Source organism: Felis catus, chromosome C2 (genome assembly GCF_018350175.1).
Source record: "Felis catus isolate Fca126 chromosome C2, F.catus_Fca126_mat1.0, whole genome shotgun sequence".
Taxonomy (NCBI): domain Eukaryota; kingdom Metazoa; phylum Chordata; class Mammalia; order Carnivora; family Felidae; genus Felis; species Felis catus.
The window spans coordinates 83,266,875-83,284,942 of NC_058376.1; the positions used below are offsets into that span (position 1 = coordinate 83,266,875).

Consider the following 18,068-nt stretch of genomic DNA (forward strand, 5'->3'; position numbering starts at 1 on the left):
GAGTGGGATCAACTCTGCCAGACACTTCACTTCCCTAGAGGCTGACAGTAAGTGAAGTCTGGTCCCAAGAAAGCTACGTACCTGGACTCCCATCACGTCCTTCCCTTCCAAACTTCTTGCCTTTGAAGAACCAAAGCTTTCAAAGCCCTTAGTTCTTACTAAGGGTGAATGTAAAAAGTGGTCAGTTCTGAAATATTTCTGCATCTTTGGTAATTTTTTTAGACATTCTGATAGCAGATGGTCACAGCAGGACTGTATCACAGGAGTAACTTCTTCCAGACCTCAGCATAGACCAATTCTATCTTTCCGGAAAATCCAGGCTGCTTTGTTAGACAATAGGAGCTGTTTTCCCTCTTGGCCTTGGCTTTGAGGAGGCTCTGAGCTCAATTAGGTAGTTTTCCTTTGCCCCAAAGCTGTCAGAAATAATTACTTCCACAGTCAACATGCATCTTCCAATTTTTTTTTTTTTTTTCAGATTTTTATGTAACTGTAATCCTTTATCTTGAAGAGCTGTAAATTCTTTTTGGAAGGAAGTGGAATAATTAATGTAAACCCACAAATACCTATACCTCTGCCCCATTCCAGCTCTCTCTGACTTAATGTAAGAACCCTACCAAGTGTAGTGTTCAAACTCCGAAGAACCCATCACAAATACTAAAAGATTTATTGCAGACTTCTGTTACACAATTATGTTACATGTTATGATACAAACACATTTGAAACATTAACACATATGGGAACTATTAAATCATTTAATATTTCATTTGCAAAAAGATAATTACTTTAGGCTTCCATACATGTACTAAATGAACCTGTTGCCATTTGGACCAAATCTTCCTGTAAATCTGTCACAGTCCACTGCTGAATAACTCTGTGCACTTGCCCACTCACCTTGCTTGCAGCAGTTCATGTATAGAGTACCTGAGCCTTTACGTACTCAATTTTTTTTTTTTTTTTTTTACTAAGCCTGGGCCTCCCACTGCCTTACCGAATAGATTTCCTTCTGCATCTGCAATCCTCAGATGTTGAATAAAGAAGTGCAGGTTTCTCAGTCACTACCCTGTCTTCCGTTCCTGACCCAAACGCCTACAGAACTCATGAAAATGTGAATTATGTTGGTTGGATAAGTTTGACTCACAGGTTTCAAACTTCCTCCAAGCAAATTCCCAGTAACAGAATAAATTCTTTCCTTTCCTTCGACACAGACTATGCTAGGAAGATTAGGACAGAGTATCTTTAATGGAACTGGACGTCACGTGGGCACTGCAAACCTCCCTTCTTCTATTCACCTCTCCCACCGAGAGGGCTCCACATATGGATACAACCTATTCTCACTGCTTCTGAGCACTGACATTCCTGCCTCTTGGCTTCGGCAGTTATTTCTCTTTAAGGCACTCAGTGTTTCCTTGAAAAGCTTTTCTTCTTTGAAAAGACTGAATGGAAAAGAACAGGACACTAAATCCACTGACAGGACTTATGGTCCAAGCAGGCCTGCCCCAGAGGCTGCCCCCCACCAGGCATTCAACATGGGCTCAGTGGCAGGTGCTCCCACATACCACTCTCCGCCCCGCACGCACGCTCGCAAAGCTGGTACAAGTCTGCCAGGTACCTGGAGTTTGTGGGTGTTCTCGATTACTAACATATTTTAAAAGCTTCCCGACTATAGCAAACCTCTCCCTGACTATGCTGGGATCTGTCTATCCCTGGACAGTTCTCTGAGCCTGGCTGTAGTAATGTTCCTGTGCTCCATGAACAAAGACTTCTGCTCAGCGTGCAGGCTCCCAGACTATCTTATTTTCCACAAGGCATTACTGCTTCCTATAGCTGACTGGGTCCTCTGCACCACGGCCACCGAGTGCCGAAGCCCAGTCTGTCTCCAGAGGTTACCAGGTAACTGCTGGAACTGCCTGTAACCTCAGAAAGGGTGAAAACCTCTGGTGCCAGTCTTATTCTCTGCCTACACTCAAGCCGAAGGTGCCCCTTGACGCCCAGAGGAGAGAAGGACCTGCTACACATGGCCTGGCCCAGCTCTGAGATTCTCTTTACAGAGAGTGAGCAAATGCCAGCTGACAGAGCACACATCCACTCACAACTTCATTCTAGAATCAGGAAACAAGGTTCTGTCCTGAAGGGATTTGACCTGGGACTGAACACTCTGGTGTTACAGAGAATTAGGTGGAGACAATGGTTTGGTAGCCATAATATTCTGAGGCACACAGAAAATAACCTCCTTCCCCAAAGAGGAGACATCACAGTTCAAAGCTTCGGCTACATCTTCAAATCCTGCTTTTCCAAGGGCATCTTCATTGATCTTCATTCAATATCCCCATGTGTTTATTTGTGAGGAAGTCCAGAAAAGGAATGTTGCAAATGGCCTGGTGGATGTTGCTTACTGTGATTTCTTTGGGAATCCTGTCGAAAAAACAAAGGATATTAGGTGCAATTTCCTCAGGCATTTAATAATTGAATTAATCCATTTATCAAGCAGACCACCCTGTACATAGGCCCTACTGGAAGGGGACAATGCTGACACCCGGTTTAGGGCCACATGGGGTGCAGAGAGGCCAGGTGCGTCCTCTCACTTGTTCTCCTTCCCTATTCATTTCTTTCACTTCGGCCAAGACTGGTTTGCCCTCTTCACTGCCAGCCCTCTTTAGGGCTCAAATCTGACTTCCCAGTCACAGGTTTGAGATGGATTTCAAGAACTTGGTTGAGTGGGGAAAAAAGACTGAGGATTGAGGAAAGAGGAAGGAAGTAAAGTGGACAGCACAACAGAATGTTTTTGTAATTCAATCTTAGACTAAAAGCTGAGTCAAAGGACCACAGTACCGTGGGCCCCTGTTTCTGTCTTGGGAAGATGGGAGGTGGAGTCCTGCCAGGCCAGTGTAATGTTAAATGTTCTCATCAACAGCGCCCAGGGTACCCTGTGTCTGCACAGCCAGGACCACCGCAATGAGCAGGGGCCGCAGAAGGCCCTCAGCCCACTCTTGGATCTCATGCCGGGAAAGGAGCATTCCAGGAACTCCCATTTCCCCTTCCTTCTTTTTAAAGACGTCTTCCACACTGCCCCATGCATTATATTCTTGTGATGTCGGACCTAACGGTCCTCTGATCTAGGCCTCTTCATGTCCTCAGACACTCATACATCTGTAAATTTTACAAATTTATGACACGCTTTAAGCATATATACTGGGATAAAATACTTGCTTCCTTTGAAAGGAATGACAGGATGTGGAACAAAGAAAAGCCTGTCTGCCATTCTTCAGGGACTAGGAAAAGGCAAAATTCCGTGTCCTGATCAGTGAAAATTAGGGAGGCAGCAAAGCAGTGGTGAGCCTGTGGGCTTTAGAGCCAGTGAGGTCTGAGGTGAATGTAGGTTCTCTATCACACATGTGCAGGGAAAGGCAGGGAACACTAACTTTCAATGCCCAGATTCCTGACTTCTAAAAACAGGGTTACAGTTCTCCAATGGAAAATAAATCAGGTAACATATGCAATGTGTGACTCCAACATCTGACACATAACAGACAGTATTATTATCTTTAATTGCAAAGAGCTGGTATTTGTTCAACCCTGTAGTGTTGGAACAGTGTGTCTGAAGTAGTGACTGGAAAGATACAGACCTTGGGGAAACAGTGAGCTTTCACAACGAGAGAGTCTCTCAAAATGACCAAGCAGACCCCTGAGCCTGTCTGCCTCTGAGAACGTCCCAAGCACGGCCACCTCCATCTCCAACTGGATTGATTTCAGTAAGTATAAAACCTTTGGATGGGCAACTCAACTGTCAGGAAAGATCTGTAAACCTAGTACCACGGACTAAAGAGGTAGAAGTACCTGTTGTGAGATGCTGTCTGGTATCCAACTGCCAAAGCCTGTCTCAGGATGTCGTTCACCAGCTGCTCTGTGGCCTATGACAGAAGACGTGATTACTTCAGAAACGGCCACCTGCCTGCTGGTAAGAAGGGACACATCTGACCCCGTCCCATACACAAAACTTGGAAAACAACTGTATCTCAGGATCAAAAGTCCTTAAGAAAAAACTCAACGTTCAAGTAACAGACCACGAATATTAGCTCACAAAAATAAAGCCCATGATTCTGAGAAATTTTGAATGGGGATAACGTTCATTAATCAGACACTGTTTTTTAAGGAAAAAACAGGTGAGGGTTATTTGTGAGTGATATCTGCTGCGAGAGGGGTCCATCAGGAAAGGAGCTGCTTCGGGCCAGGTAAGGAAGCAATTTTGTCATCCTCTTGCCCAGGGAGGGCACGGCTGTGGTTATTTCTCTGTTGCTGTGACATGTGGAGAAAACCCAAGGCTTTGCTTTGAGAGCATGCTCACATCAGAACGCTTCAAAAGGCACTAAGTATCATTAGAGTGACACCAGCGCAAAAACTCTTGGAGATGCTTTAACACTCAGAAGACCCATGATTTAGTTCATTTAAAAATCAGGAGGAGGGGGGGCACCTGGGTGGCTCAGTCGGTTGAGCGTCCGACTTCAGCCAGGTCACGATCTCGCGGTCCGTGAGTTCGAGCCCCGCGTCAGGCTCTGGGCTGATGGCTCAGAGCCTGGAGCCTGTTTCCGATTCTGTGTCTCCCTCTCTCTCTGCCCCTCCCCTGTTCATGCTCTGTCTCTCTCTGTCCCCCAAAAATAAATAAACGTTGAAAAAAAAAATTTAAAAAAAAATCAGAAGGAGGAAAAAAAGAGGAAATGTTAAGCCTGAATAAGATGAAAAAACACATCTCCGATGTTCCATTTCTGCCTTTGTCCCTTATTCAAAACAGCCTGGGACCCAGACTATCCTGCCTGGCTGGCACCTCAGTGCTTCGGCCTCTGGAGGCAGCTCATGGGCCCTCTGCTGCCAGCAGGCACCCACCTTTAAAATCATGTCCTCTACCACAGACGCATACACGTTCTTGTGAAGTGCCACGGGCTGCAGGGTGATCCCAATCTGGAAAAGGAGAAGAAAGCCATTTGTTCCTCCTTCTACCCTACAAAGAACATCTCTCCAAACAAGCACACTTCTTGGATACCCAAAGGGATGTCCAGTTGAAAGAATAACTCTCAAGCAATCTGGACAAAACTCAGGGGAAATAACACAAAATGTAACAACTGGAAGAATACGCTATCCTATTTCTCTTTGTTTCTGAGTGGTTGTTAAAAAATACTATTATAATCCTGCTTTTACCCCCAAATCTCCTTCATGAAGATCATGGTCAGAATTGCCACGAATTCTGATAGTAGGATTAAGACACTGGAAAGCCTGGAATCAGACTTCAGGCCCTGTTTGCAAAAGGTGATGAACATATACCTGGAAACTGAGTCTTGCCCCATCTGGCATTTTCTCCTGTAAAGAAAGACTCTTCCCCTCTGGGTCCCAAGTACAGGTGACAGATGCTGAAGAGCAGCTGAGCTCCACCAGAGGAGAGAGAACTCTCTCCAGTACCGCAGGGTAGTGTGTGTGCCACACCCACACCACAGGCAGGGCACGTGGGGGCTATAAGATGTTAGGGCGAGCTGACCCTCTCAAGTACCACTTGGCAATATTACCGCGTGCCTCAGGAGGGAGAGGTGCTTCTATACCGAGGCGAATGAGAGCAAAGATGAAAGTAGAAAGTGTCCACACCTAGCTGCCTCTGCTTCAGTTCCACGGCCAGCAAGCAACCTTTCCACATGTAATTAGTTTTCCTGCCCTGATGTAGCAAAGGGGACACCCAGAGAGCATAACCCAAGTCCATCAGGCAGAAGTGACTCACACATTTGACAGGAAAGTCTGGTTGTCGGTTTATAAAGCTGAGGGTCTGAGCACGAAGCACCTGGTTTGTGACCAAAAAACACAACAGGCCACAGCCCCTACCTTCTGTGTGATGTCACCAATAAATTCAGACCCCAGTGTGGGTGGCAGGTACAACTTCATTTCTTCCTGCTTCTCTTCCTGTTCTTTTTTGACGTTGATCTTTAATGGCTCTGGGAGGCTGAGGATATCCACCTCCTCTTCATTCTCTGGCTCTCTTTTCTGGAACTGCTGTAGGTCCTCCAGTTTCCGGCAGAGGCTGTCCGCAGAGGAGAATGACGACGGGCACTCTAAATGAGAGGTACTTAGTCTTAGGGCAGTTGTGGTGGCAAAAGAAAAGGACTTTCCATCTCTGTTAAGACCAACAGTCTGAGACCCAGAGAAGAAGGGATAAGTATCAGGGGAGCTGACCTTCTCTCCAGTTCTAGAATTCTATGGATCTGTAACTGTGAGAACTAGTGATTCATGAGACAGACAAGCACAGAGACCGGCATCTCGTGTTAACGTGTATGTGATGTGACTGCAATCTAAGACAAAGCAGACACTACACAATTCTGACTTACGCCACCCAAAACTAGGCCATCCCCTCAAGCCCCAAATGCTAATGAGTAACTGATTTTCATATTTTAAATCTGGAAAACTTAAAAGTGCACAGTGAAGAAAATAAAAATCACCCACATGAGCACCTCTCACTGCTCAGAGGTTAAGTACTGTTAACATTTTCATTTTTAGTTAAGTCGATTTACACAAAGTCTAACAAAGAGTATTAGAACTTGAAAGCCAGAAGAGGAGGACCTGGGAATCTTACAATGCATGCCTTTCACTTCAGGATAAGGAAGTGAGGTCCAGACCAGGCACAAGACGGGCTTAGGGGTGCCTAGCAGGGTGGTGGCAGGGCACCAGCTCCTGGCTTATTCTGCTTCACTGACTGAGTACTTACAAATTAATCGGCCATATTAACAGAAAGCATTGTATATGTAAAGTATGGCGCTTCGTGTATGCCACCAATGAGGTATGGAGATAATCAGTATGGTTTCTGTCCTCCAAAGAACTTAGATATTTCTTTCTGACAAACTGTGAAGGTTTGATACTAAATGCTGCTGGATTTCAGAGGAAGGAGAGGTCGTCCTGCATGAGGGCTCTCTGGAAAGCTTCAGGGAGAACACTGAACTTGTGTCTCAAAGGTCTCCCACACTGTCCCTGGACCCCAGTCTCCCTCAGACTGGGAGGTGGCACTTCTGCTTTTCTACACAAGTAGTGTAGAGCTGGGAGGAGAAAACAACCTTTCTTATTAAGGTGAAACTCAAAATATCTTTTATGCCCCGCTCCCACCCCATACAGCACAACTCTTGGTTTCTTTACCATAAAACAATTCATCCTGTCTGCAACATTATTAGTTGTTGAGCCTCCAATGCTGGGTGCTGCACTTCCTAACTAGGCCTGGAAATAAAGTAATGGATAAGGCAGCAACTCCATCTTCAAGGAGATTGGGTAGACTTGTCTATGAGTGGTTGCAAGGTTACAAAGGAAGGAGAAGTCAGTTCTATCTGGAGGAAAGGAGGTGGGTTAGGAAAGTCTTCAAAGAAGAAATGATCTAACTGTGTGCCTGCTGTATGCCACAGGCTGGAACATTCCTGGCTGGGGCAGGGGAGGACAGGACACACAGCTACAGGTGAGCAAATGCTCATGTTCTTTAAGGTGGCTCTTCAAGTCCTCTGGGGTTGAAGTGGTCCAAGAACCGTGGAGGGTGAAGGGATGAGAGCGTGTTCCACGGAAACACCTCTCGGGCTACTGATGATGGTGCCCAGTGAGCCCCACCGAAGGTGTACCTGGCTCACTGTCGATTTGGGTCAGCACATCCTCAATAGAGTCCCCGTCGCTCCTCAGTGTCTCAGGATCAGGTGGGGTGTAGCCATGGCAGCGACACCAGTGAGCAATGTGCTTGGTTTTAAGGGGAGTCAGGTGGTGAAATCTTGGATTCTTCTCCAGTATTTCTTGTAAGACTTTTCGCATTGTCATTGCTCTTTGCCACTTAAAAAAATATTTTTTTGAACCACAATTAATTTCAACTTAGCAATGTGTTAAAATAAATCATCCAACTGTAAATTACCATGCTAACTTGTTAGAATTATTTTTTTTAAATCTGATTGTGCTTTTTAAAAGTTAAAAAAATTTTTTTCTTTAAATGTTTATTTATTTTGAGAGACAGAGCGTGAGCAGGGGAGGGGCAGAGAGAGAGGGAGACACAGAATCCGAAGCAGGCTCCAGGCTATGGGCTGTCAGCACAGAGCCCGATGCGGGGCTCAAACCCACAAGTGAGATCATGACCTGAGCTAAAGCTGGACACTCAACTGACTGAGCCACCCAGGCACCCCTAAAAGTTTTTAAAGGAAGTAAAGGAGGGGCGCCTGGGTGGCTCACCCAGTTAAGCATCTGACTTCGGCTCAGGTCATGATCTCACAGCTCGTGGGTTCGAACCCCACATCGGGCTCTGTGCTGACAGATCGGACCCTGGAGACTGCTTTGGATTCTGTGTCTCCCTCTGTCTTTGCCCCCCCACCCCGCATGTTCGGTCTCTTATCTCTCTCAAAAATGAATAAACATTAAAAAAAATTTTTTTTAAAGAAGTCAAGGAATGTGTATCAAATGTTTATGAAATAACAATGAAACTCCTAGGCTTTTCACCTGGTCTCAACCCATGGTCTCCTACTGCCCTTTTCCCCCAGTCTTCCCCAAACCCATCACACCAACTTCCTTAGAGCATACCTTCACACATGCCAATTTCTCCTGTAACCCCATCATCTGGCATAGGAGCTGCTGCATTGGAAGTACTCAACAAATACCTGGTTTCATTTTAATATACTGAAATTCATATAAGATTTTTAGAAATTTTTACCAATGCAGGATAAACAAGTAGACCTTTCAAAGGCTAGCTCCAAGTGTTTAAAAAATGAGATTTTCAATGGAGGAAAAAAATTCTGCCACTAAATATTTAATAAAATATGTTGCAAATTTTGTCACTGTTCCAGAAGACAAGGTTTATGGAAGCAGCCTGAATGCACATGTGTTCTGGTTATTTTCTTCCCAGACTCAGTGGCAGCCTGTGTAACAAAAAGGCAGGCAAAGGATTACCTCAGCAGCTCTCCTCTTTCCAATGTTCCAGCCGTAATACTGCTCCACAGACTTCGCAGAAAAACAGCTGGCATCCTCACCTAGAATGCACATATCCAGCAAACTCTATGAATAAAGTTGCTATGATTTAAATCAAACCTTATCTGCGAGGGATATGTCCCCAAGTTTCTTTAGACCTATTTATTGGATATACATTCCTTACTGGGCAAAATGGATATACAAAACAACATCAGTCTCTGGGAAATCGGCTTCTTTGGCAGAGCAACCTTCATGGCAGTCGACTACCTATTAAAATCAGTGGAGATGGCACTCCACTAGGAACATGAGGTCTGAGGTCTAGCCCTGGCCTTGCCATGAACTCACTAAGTGGTGTCAGGCATCCTATAGCACCCCTCTGGCTTCAGTTCTCTGATCTGTAAAATGAGACCATTGGGACAGATAGTCTCTAACCTGCCTTCCAGTTCTAGTATTCTATATTTGTATCTAAGTTTTTAAAAAACATTTTTGGGGCACCGGGGTGGCTCATTCGGTTAAGCATCCAACTTCAGCTCAGGTCATGATCTCACAGCCCGTGGGTTTGAGCTCCATGTTGGGCTCTGTGCTGACAGCTCAGAGCCTGGAGCCTGTTTCAGATTCTGTGTCTCCTTCGCTCTCTGCCCCTCCACTCGTGTGCAGTCTCTCTCAAAAATAAACATTAAAAAAAATTTTTTTAAGTAAATATAAAAAACAGATTTCTAATTTTTTTCTGCCAGGCTAGAAAAATGTCCCTGAAAGTTTCCTTTGAACTACCTGAGAATAACCCCCCTGACTTCAACCAAGAAAAAAAGAGGTAATTTCTTTGCTGTTAGAAAAAAATAAGCAGGGCAGGCTGTACTTGGCCTGTCATTTTCATATTCCCATGAATGTAACAATGATAATCTATTTCATCCCTTCCCTATAAATGTCTGCAAGGTGCCTGGGTGGCTCAGCTGGTTGAACGTCAGCTCTTGATTTCGGCTCAGGTCATGATCTCACAGTTCATGAGTTCAAGCCCCGCATCGGGCTCTGTGCTGATGGCACATAGCTTGCTTGGGACTATCCCTCTCTCTCTGCCCCTCCCTCCCTCTCACTCTCAAAAATAAATAAATAAACTTAAAAAAAAAAAAAAAAAAAAAGAAGTTTAAATGTTCGTAGTCATCTTCCCCAAGAGCATACGCCTGAGTATCAACAGGCTATCTGCCCCCTAAAGGCAGCTGATTCTGTCTAAAGAACTGAGAGGCAAGTTTTTCAGTCTTGTTGACGATGGGTAGTGACAGAACAGACTTCACTGTTGGGAGTCTTGACAATTGTGCATTTGTACAAAGTGAGGGATAGTGAGGGATAAAAGATTAATGGCTTTAGAGTCAGACCTAGGTTAGTATCCTCCCTCACTACCCATTGCTAGTGATCTTTGAGTAAGTTACTTAGCCTTGGTTTTCTCATCTGTAAAATGGAGATAATACCACCCATCCCACAAGAGACAGTAAATGTACTGAGCCTGCACAGAGTCTGGCACATTGCAGGCAAAGACTAATCTGCCTTAATAAGCATTAAAAACTAATGCAGTTTTATACAACAGATTTACTAAGATTTACATACAACAAATGTAAAAAATTCCTTCCATAGATCATAGTGTTAACAGTAAGAGGCCAACTGGTTGACCAAGATATTATGAATTCTAAAATCCTGCAAATGAACTATAGTTGTAATTAAAACCTCCTAAGATAACTACTACATCAGTATTAATTTACACTACAATATGATTTAAGTTGACTCAATAAACCAAGTAGTTCACAGCTTTAAAAATGCATCCATATATTCAGTATAATTATCTTACTTTTTGCAGTGATTAAGGGAATCTTCTTTACCACTGCTGTTAAGAGTTGCTGGATAGTCTCTAAATGGTCTATCCTGAGAATAAAAAAAAAAAAGATTAAGGTAGTAAACACACACAGTGGTTTCTAGCCACATATATATATACACACATACGCACATACACATACACACACGAATTTATGTACATATCCTCTTTCCAAGGGAATTAAAACATAACCAATTGTACTAGGCAGGTCTTTCCTTTCATGGATAGCCTTTTAAACATAAACCAGATGAGACCCCAGGAATGGCAAATTACACAAATATGTTTAATTTTATGTTTTAAAATTAAATAATCACATACCTTTTTCAATTCAATGCTACTAGAGCAGAAAATTTTCTATATTCAAATGCCTATTCTTAGGGTTATTACAGCTCTTGCTGTCACCTATCATGTGAAAGTGTCTAAGTTTCTATTGTCCCCAGTAATTTGACATGCTTCAAAATACATGGGCAGAGGTGGGTTCCCAATTTGGAAATTAGAAAATCTCATGAAATGTTTTTAGAAAAAGCAATGACTGTGTATGGCCCATGAAAAGGCAGCTGTTTAAGTTAGGCAGGTGTATGGATACTCAGACATAAAATGTATACACACCTGAGTAATTACCCCACAGAAATTTCATACCCAAGGATTCAGCAAAGAAAGTACATGTTGTCAAGCTCCACTGGAGGGAGATCTGTACCACCTGAGGCTTCCAAGGCAACAAATCCAGTGCCTCCCACCCCTAGGTGACATCAGTGTATTAACTGAAGACTCCTGAGCTGCGCATCAAGCGGTAACACTTGTTCAACTGCACATGGACAGAAGGTCCCACCCATCAAGGGGCTTACTTCTATACACACACAACTCTGCACATACTCAGCTGTCACAGGAACGGGTTTTAAGAAGTATCATAAAAACACCAAAATCACAACTCCCTTAAAAAGGACTGAAATAATTACTTAATGACATAGTTTCCCAGTTCAGAACTTTCTTCTGTTTTCACTGGTGTCTGACCCTCCTGAGAGAGGCAGCCTGGCCCAGGCGTTTCTGGTTCAGTCTTTACTACAAGGGAAGAGCAACAAAAGAGAGCTGTAAGCCTTCAATGACGGAAGGACATGTGCAGGCAGAAACAAAAGCTCTTCCACTGAAACTCAGGGAGGAAACTGCCACAGCAGCTGCTGCAGAGACACAGCCAGGGGACTGAGATGGCACCCATCATCACAGGATCAGCAGACAAGGGAAGAACTGTTACCCTGGGTCTCGGGGGGAGCAACTCTAGGCTCATGACAAGGCGGGCAATAAAATGGCTTTTTATATATTTCTTAAAGGGCCAACCACACCACTATGTGAGATCCACCCCCCCCTTGCGTGCGTGCCCGTGCGCACACGCACATGCGTGCGCGCGCGCACACACACACACACACACACACACATTAAAAAACAATGCTGGCATGTTCTAATATCCTATTGGATATCATCTCTCCAGCTAAGTTTATCAACTTTCAGCATTAGTGTTCTGAGACACAAGGCATAAGCAAAATTCAGATCTGCTGTGCTTGGAAATAACCAAGCCAATCACATTAGGCTTTAATCTTACTAAATCTACTGACAGAAGATAGCAAGGTCTCAGGTGCATGTGTCTCCCTGTATTTCTGCGTCTTTTTGGTCAAAAAACCATGACCACACAGTTTCTGCTTCTGCATCAGCTTCCTTGCCTTCAATCCTTCCCTTTCAACTCACCTTGCATATACGGACCAGAAAATTTTCCTAAGTGACCTTTTTAGTGTCATTTCCATACTTAACATCCTTCAGTACTTTCCTATGTAACAAGAGTCTACAAATGAGATCTACTAATACATCTCTATACATCTCTCTTCCTTTTTATTGATACATAGCTTGCAAAAGATGTACAAATATTAAGGGTATGGTTCAATTACCTATGTCTACACCCATGTACACCACTCCAATCAAGATATAGAGTTATTTCTAGTCCTCAACTAGGCTCCCTATGCTTTTGGTAGTTCCTCCCTGCCAAAGATAATCACCTTTTGTCCACTTTGAATTTCACATAACTGGAATCTTACTGCACATAATCCTTTGCATCAGCATCTTTTTAGCTATTAAAAACAACAATGCAATGGACGTTCCTGTATATGTCTTTTGGTGGATGGACATATGTGTGCACTTCCTAGAAGTGTATTTGCTGGAATGGAGGGCAAATGTAGGAGATTTATTAGTTAGAATCTAATAAGATTTATTAGAAATCTAATCTAATTAGAAATCTAACCTAATCTAATAAATGTAAGATTTATTAGAATCTAACCTGCAGTTTGGCAGATCAGAAAATGTCAAACTGCTTTCCAAAGTGATTATATCAATTTCTAGTCCCACCAGCAGGGCATGTGAGTTCCAGGTGCATCACATCATTGCCAAAACTTGAATGGCCAGTGTTTTATTTGGTAATGTAACAGCATTTCACTATGGCTTTAATTTGTATTTCCTTGATGACTAATGACATTGAACAACTTTGCATATCTTTATGACCTATCTGGATATCCTCTTCAGTGCAGTGTCTGTTCACCGTTCTTTAAAGAAAAGTTAGTGTCCATATTTTTCATATTGATTTTTCGATGGTCTGCGTATGTATACTCTAGCTAGGACTCCTTTGTTAGATGTATCAATCACCACTATCTTGAGTATGTGGCTTGACTTTCACTCTTAATTTTGTACCTCTAATGAAGTGAGGTTCCCAGTGTTATGGACCTTTTCTTTTATGGCTAGTTTTCTTACCTGTTCTGTTTACAAAGCACCTTTGCCCAAGGTCATGAAAATATTCTCTTCTAGATGCTTTATTGTTTTACCTTTCACATTTAGCTCTATATCCAACTCAAATTAATTTTTGTTTATGGTGTAAGATTCAGTGTTTTCCCAAATGGATATATCTAATTAACCCAGCATTACGTATGGTAATGAACATCCTTTCCCTACTGAATGTCATAATCAGGTGACCATATACATGGAAGTCTATTTTTGGGTTCTCTTTTCCATTCCATTATTCTGTTTATTCTTGAACCAATTCAACACTATCTCTGCAGCTTTAAGTTTTTTTTTTTTTTTAATGTTTTTATTTATTTTGAAGGAGAGAGACCGAGCGTGAGCAGGGGAGGAGCAGAGAGAGGGAGACATAGAATTTGAAGCAGGCCCCAGCCTCTGAGCTGTCAGCACAGAGCCCGATGCGGGGCTCAAACTCACAAACTGTGAGATCATGACCTGAGCCGAAGTCGGACGCTTAGCCGACTGAGCCACCCAGGCGCCCCTATCTCTGTAGCTTTTTTTTTTTTAATTTTTTTTTAATGTTTATTTTTATTTTTGAGAGAGACAGAGACAGAATGCAAGTGGGTTAGAGGCAGAGAGAGAGGTAGACACAGAATCTGAAGCAGGCTCCAGGCTGTCAGCACAGGGCCCGACGCGGGGCTCGAACTCACGAGCTGTGAGATCATGACCTGAGCTGAAGTCAGACGCTCAACCGACTGAGCCACCCAGGCACCCCTCGCTGTAGCTTTAAAGTGTATATATATCTGACGTATCTGACGGTCCAAGTTCCCTAGTTTTTTGTTCTTCAAAACTGCCTCAGCTACTCTAGGCCTTTGCATTCCCACGTATATTTTAGATTTAGCTTGTCCATTTTTGGGGGCGGGGAGAAAGGATAACACATCATGTTTTTAGTAAGTTAACATAATTTATCATATTTGTAAGAAATTAGTTGAGGCCTGAACAACTTGCAGGAGTGGAGAGCCAACCCCTCCCCCCCAGTCAAAAATCCATGTGTTTAACTTTTGGCTCCCCAAAAACTTAACTATTAACAACGTACTGCTGACTGGAAGCCTTACCAAAAACACAATTGATTAATACATATTTGCATGTTATATATATTATATACTGTGTTCCCATAATGAAGTAAGCTAGAGACAAAAAAAATTAAGAAAATCATAAGGAAGAGAAAATATTTACAGTACTGTATTGCAAAAAAAATCTGTGTATAAGGGGGCCTGCACTGTTCAAACCTGTGTTGTTCAAGGGTCAACTGTATTTATAACTTATTATGTTTATAATGGAATATCCTCCTTCCATTTATTTAGGTCTTGTTAATTTCTCTCAGAACTGTTTAGTAGGTTGCTAGCACTTAATTTCCACATAAAAATTAAATTTTTATGTATTGACTTGTATCAAATGACCTTGCTAATAATTTCATTGTTGGCAGTATATATTCCCCCACTCCCTAGTGATTTCAAGACTTCAAGAAACAGAAAGGGGGTGCCTGGGTGGCTCAGTTGGTTAAGCGTCTGACCTCCACTCAGGTCATGATCTCATGGTTCGTGAGTTCAAGCACTGCGTCAGGCTCTGTGCTCACAGCTCAGAGCCTGGAGCCTGCTTCAGATTCTGGTCTTCCTCTCTCTCTGCCTCCCCCATTCACACTCTCTCTCTCAAGAATAAAAAACTAAAAAAAAAAAAAAGACACAGAAGGAAGTCTTCAGAAAAAGTTCTAGTTCTACAGGTGCAAGTACACTTATATTAATCTGGCCCTCAAACAACTATAGAATTATACTGTTAGCATTTTTAGGTTGACACAGCTATTCTACTAGAGAAATGAAAACATATGCTCTTAAAAACTTATACATAATAACTGTTAACAACCCTAATGCCCACCAATAGGAGAAAGAATAAACAAATTATGATGTATTCCTACAGTGTGGAATACTATTCAGGTACAATAAATATGAATCTGAAAAATATTATGGTGAGTAAATAAAACCAGACGTGGAAGAATGCATGTGCTCCCATTCATATAAAGTTAAAAAAAAAAAAAAAAAGCAGACACACTATTCTATTCTAAGGGAAATCAGAACAGTGGCTGCCTATAGGGGTTGGAAACTGACTGGAAGGAGCACAAGGTGATGAAAATTTCTGTATCTTGAACAGAAAATGGGTTACATGGGTTTATAATAAAACTCATCAAATGGTATGCTAATTATCTTTGCATTTCAATATACAATATACAATATGCAATTCAATATACAAATTCAATATATAATTAAAATAAAAACAGATGCCCTGACCCCAGTCCAAAATTAACTGAGTCAGGGGTGCCTGGGTGGCTCATTCGCTTGAGCATCTGACTCTTGGTTTCGGCTCAGGTCGTGATCTCACAGTTTCCTGACTGTGAGCCCCATGTCGCGCTCTGGGCAGACAGCATGGAGCCTGCTTGGGATTCTCTCTCTCCCTCTCTCTCTCTGCCCTTCCCCCACTTGTGCTGTCTGTCTCTCTCTCTCAAAATAAATAAACCTAAAAAAAAATTTAACTGAATCAGAATCTGCATGAGGAAGGCCTATGAAATATAACTACTACTGAGGAGAACTACTGGTCCAGACTAATCCAATTCTTTTATTAGCAATCTTTTGATCAGAGGTTGGCAAACTTTTCCTATAAAGGACTAACCAGTAAATATTTTAGGCTCTGTGGGTCATATGACCTCGGGTGCAACTGATTAACTCTGAGGTGGCAGAGCATCCACCGATAATATGTAAATAAATGGGAATGGTTGGGTGCCAATTACTTTTATTTAAAAAACAGGCAGGGGAGGGGCATCTGGGTGGCTCAGTCGGCTGAGCATCCGACATCGGCTCAGGTCATGATCTCACAGTTTGTGGGTTCGAGCCCTGCATCAGGCTCTGTGCTGACAGCTCAGAGCCTGGATCCTGCTTCGGATTCTGTGTCTCCTTCTCTCTGCCCCTCCCCCACTCATGCTCTGTCTCTCAAAAATAAATAATGTTAAAAAAAACCTTTTTTTAAAAACAGGCAGGGACTGTAATCAGCAAATCCATGTTTTAGTTGGTCATGCTGTAAGTAACAAATTCACCTTTCTTCAAGACTACTGTGAAAGATCCAGCATGCCTGAAAAGCAGACCTACTTCAAATTCTGACTACACCGCTTTTTAACTTTCAAGATTTGGGAAGTAGATACTTACTATCTCCAAACTTCACTTTCCTCATCTGTAATACGGGCATAATAGCTATCCTGAAGGACTGTGATAATTAGTGATATATATAAAGTAGCCAGCAAGGTTCCTGGTATCCTTCAGGCTCTTAACACATGGTAGCTATCATTATTACAGATGTTACAGATATCAAAATGTGTTGCTCTAACCCATTGCACTATCTCAATCTACTTAGTAGTCAGAAATGTCCCCCTTGCCAGCCTGCCAAAGTTTGGCCCCACCTAAAGCTCCTTTACAACGATACACCCTAGGTGAGTCCCCTAATTGGTTTACTTCCCCCAAACAAACCCTACTGCTCCCTCAATCTGGCACGCCCCTTCCCCCTCCACAGCTTAACATGCTTCACCCGTCTTAAGTCTAGGTTATAATCCTTGCCCCGCACAAAGTCCTACACCTCCACACCCACTCCACACTCCACCAACCCTGACCAGACATCCTAGACCAAAACACTTCACATTCACATTTTCCAGCTCACTTATCCTGGAGTTATCGATCACTGCCTGCTGTCTACAACTCAGTTCAACCTGATTGTAAGTTCTTGGAGGACAGAAATGCTGCTTTAAACATCTCTGCATTTCCCTCAATGTCAGGTCTACTCTAAAAACACTCTAAGTATTTCTGAAGGGACTGATTCACAGATGCTGAAACTTGAAGGGACCCAGATTATAGTAACACCTTGCACGAAACTTCTGGGCAAAAATACCGTGAGAAACACCTACCTTTTGTAACAGCTGCTGGAACAGAGCTGGGGACAACTGGGTTTGGGGCAGCTACAGGCAGAATGGCAGGTGATTTGCTGGCAGAAAATGACTGAACCACTAATAGGGAAAAAAAGGGAGAGGATGTAAGAAATACAGAAACCATTCTAATGATGATCTAACTCCCAGGTGATGGCCCCATTTTAGACTAAAGGCACAAGAACAATTTCAGTACATTAAAAAGGTCCTTATTAATACAGTGATGTGACAAGGTAGGGTAGGCTGTTTACTATTAGCACCAGGGTAACTGAGCTTTTATTATCTTCCACTGTGGAAATGGGGGCTTGTCACTAAGAAAATAAAAATCCAATTAGCTTGGAACTCTCCTGAACACTTAAAATGTTCCCCTGCTACTCAACTTTAGAAATGGGGAGTTACTTAGAAGCCGATGGGTCATCTGGGGTTTACGGTGTCCCAGAGTTCAAAATGCCAAGGACAACTCTGATAGCT

The 18,068-nt window shown here is 42.8% G+C and overlaps 1 protein-coding gene across 4 annotated transcripts in view; it reads right to left on the reverse strand.

Annotated features, from left to right (window-relative positions):
* Positions 1 to 645: 645 nt before the first annotated feature.
* Positions 646 to 18,068, reverse strand: part of YEATS2 (YEATS domain containing 2) — a 115,707-nt gene continuing 98,284 nt past the window's right edge. For all 4 annotated transcript variants that reach the window (XM_023260359.2, XM_023260357.2, XM_023260358.2 and 1 more), the window contains 9 exons: positions 17,580 to 17,678; positions 11,764 to 11,866; positions 10,784 to 10,857; positions 8,929 to 9,008; positions 7,626 to 7,827; positions 5,860 to 6,086; positions 4,879 to 4,953; positions 3,835 to 3,908; positions 646 to 2,412 (listed from right to left, as the gene is read on the reverse strand). In XM_023260359.2, the coding sequence (XP_023116127.2) occupies positions 2,304 to 2,412; positions 3,835 to 3,908; positions 4,879 to 4,953; positions 5,860 to 6,086; positions 7,626 to 7,827; positions 8,929 to 9,008; positions 10,784 to 10,857; positions 11,764 to 11,866; positions 17,580 to 17,678 (1,043 nt within the window). In that variant the 3' untranslated portion in view covers positions 646 to 2,303. The remainder of the gene's footprint in view (positions 2,413 to 3,834; positions 3,909 to 4,878; positions 4,954 to 5,859; positions 6,087 to 7,625; positions 7,828 to 8,928; positions 9,009 to 10,783; positions 10,858 to 11,763; positions 11,867 to 17,579; positions 17,679 to 18,068) is intronic.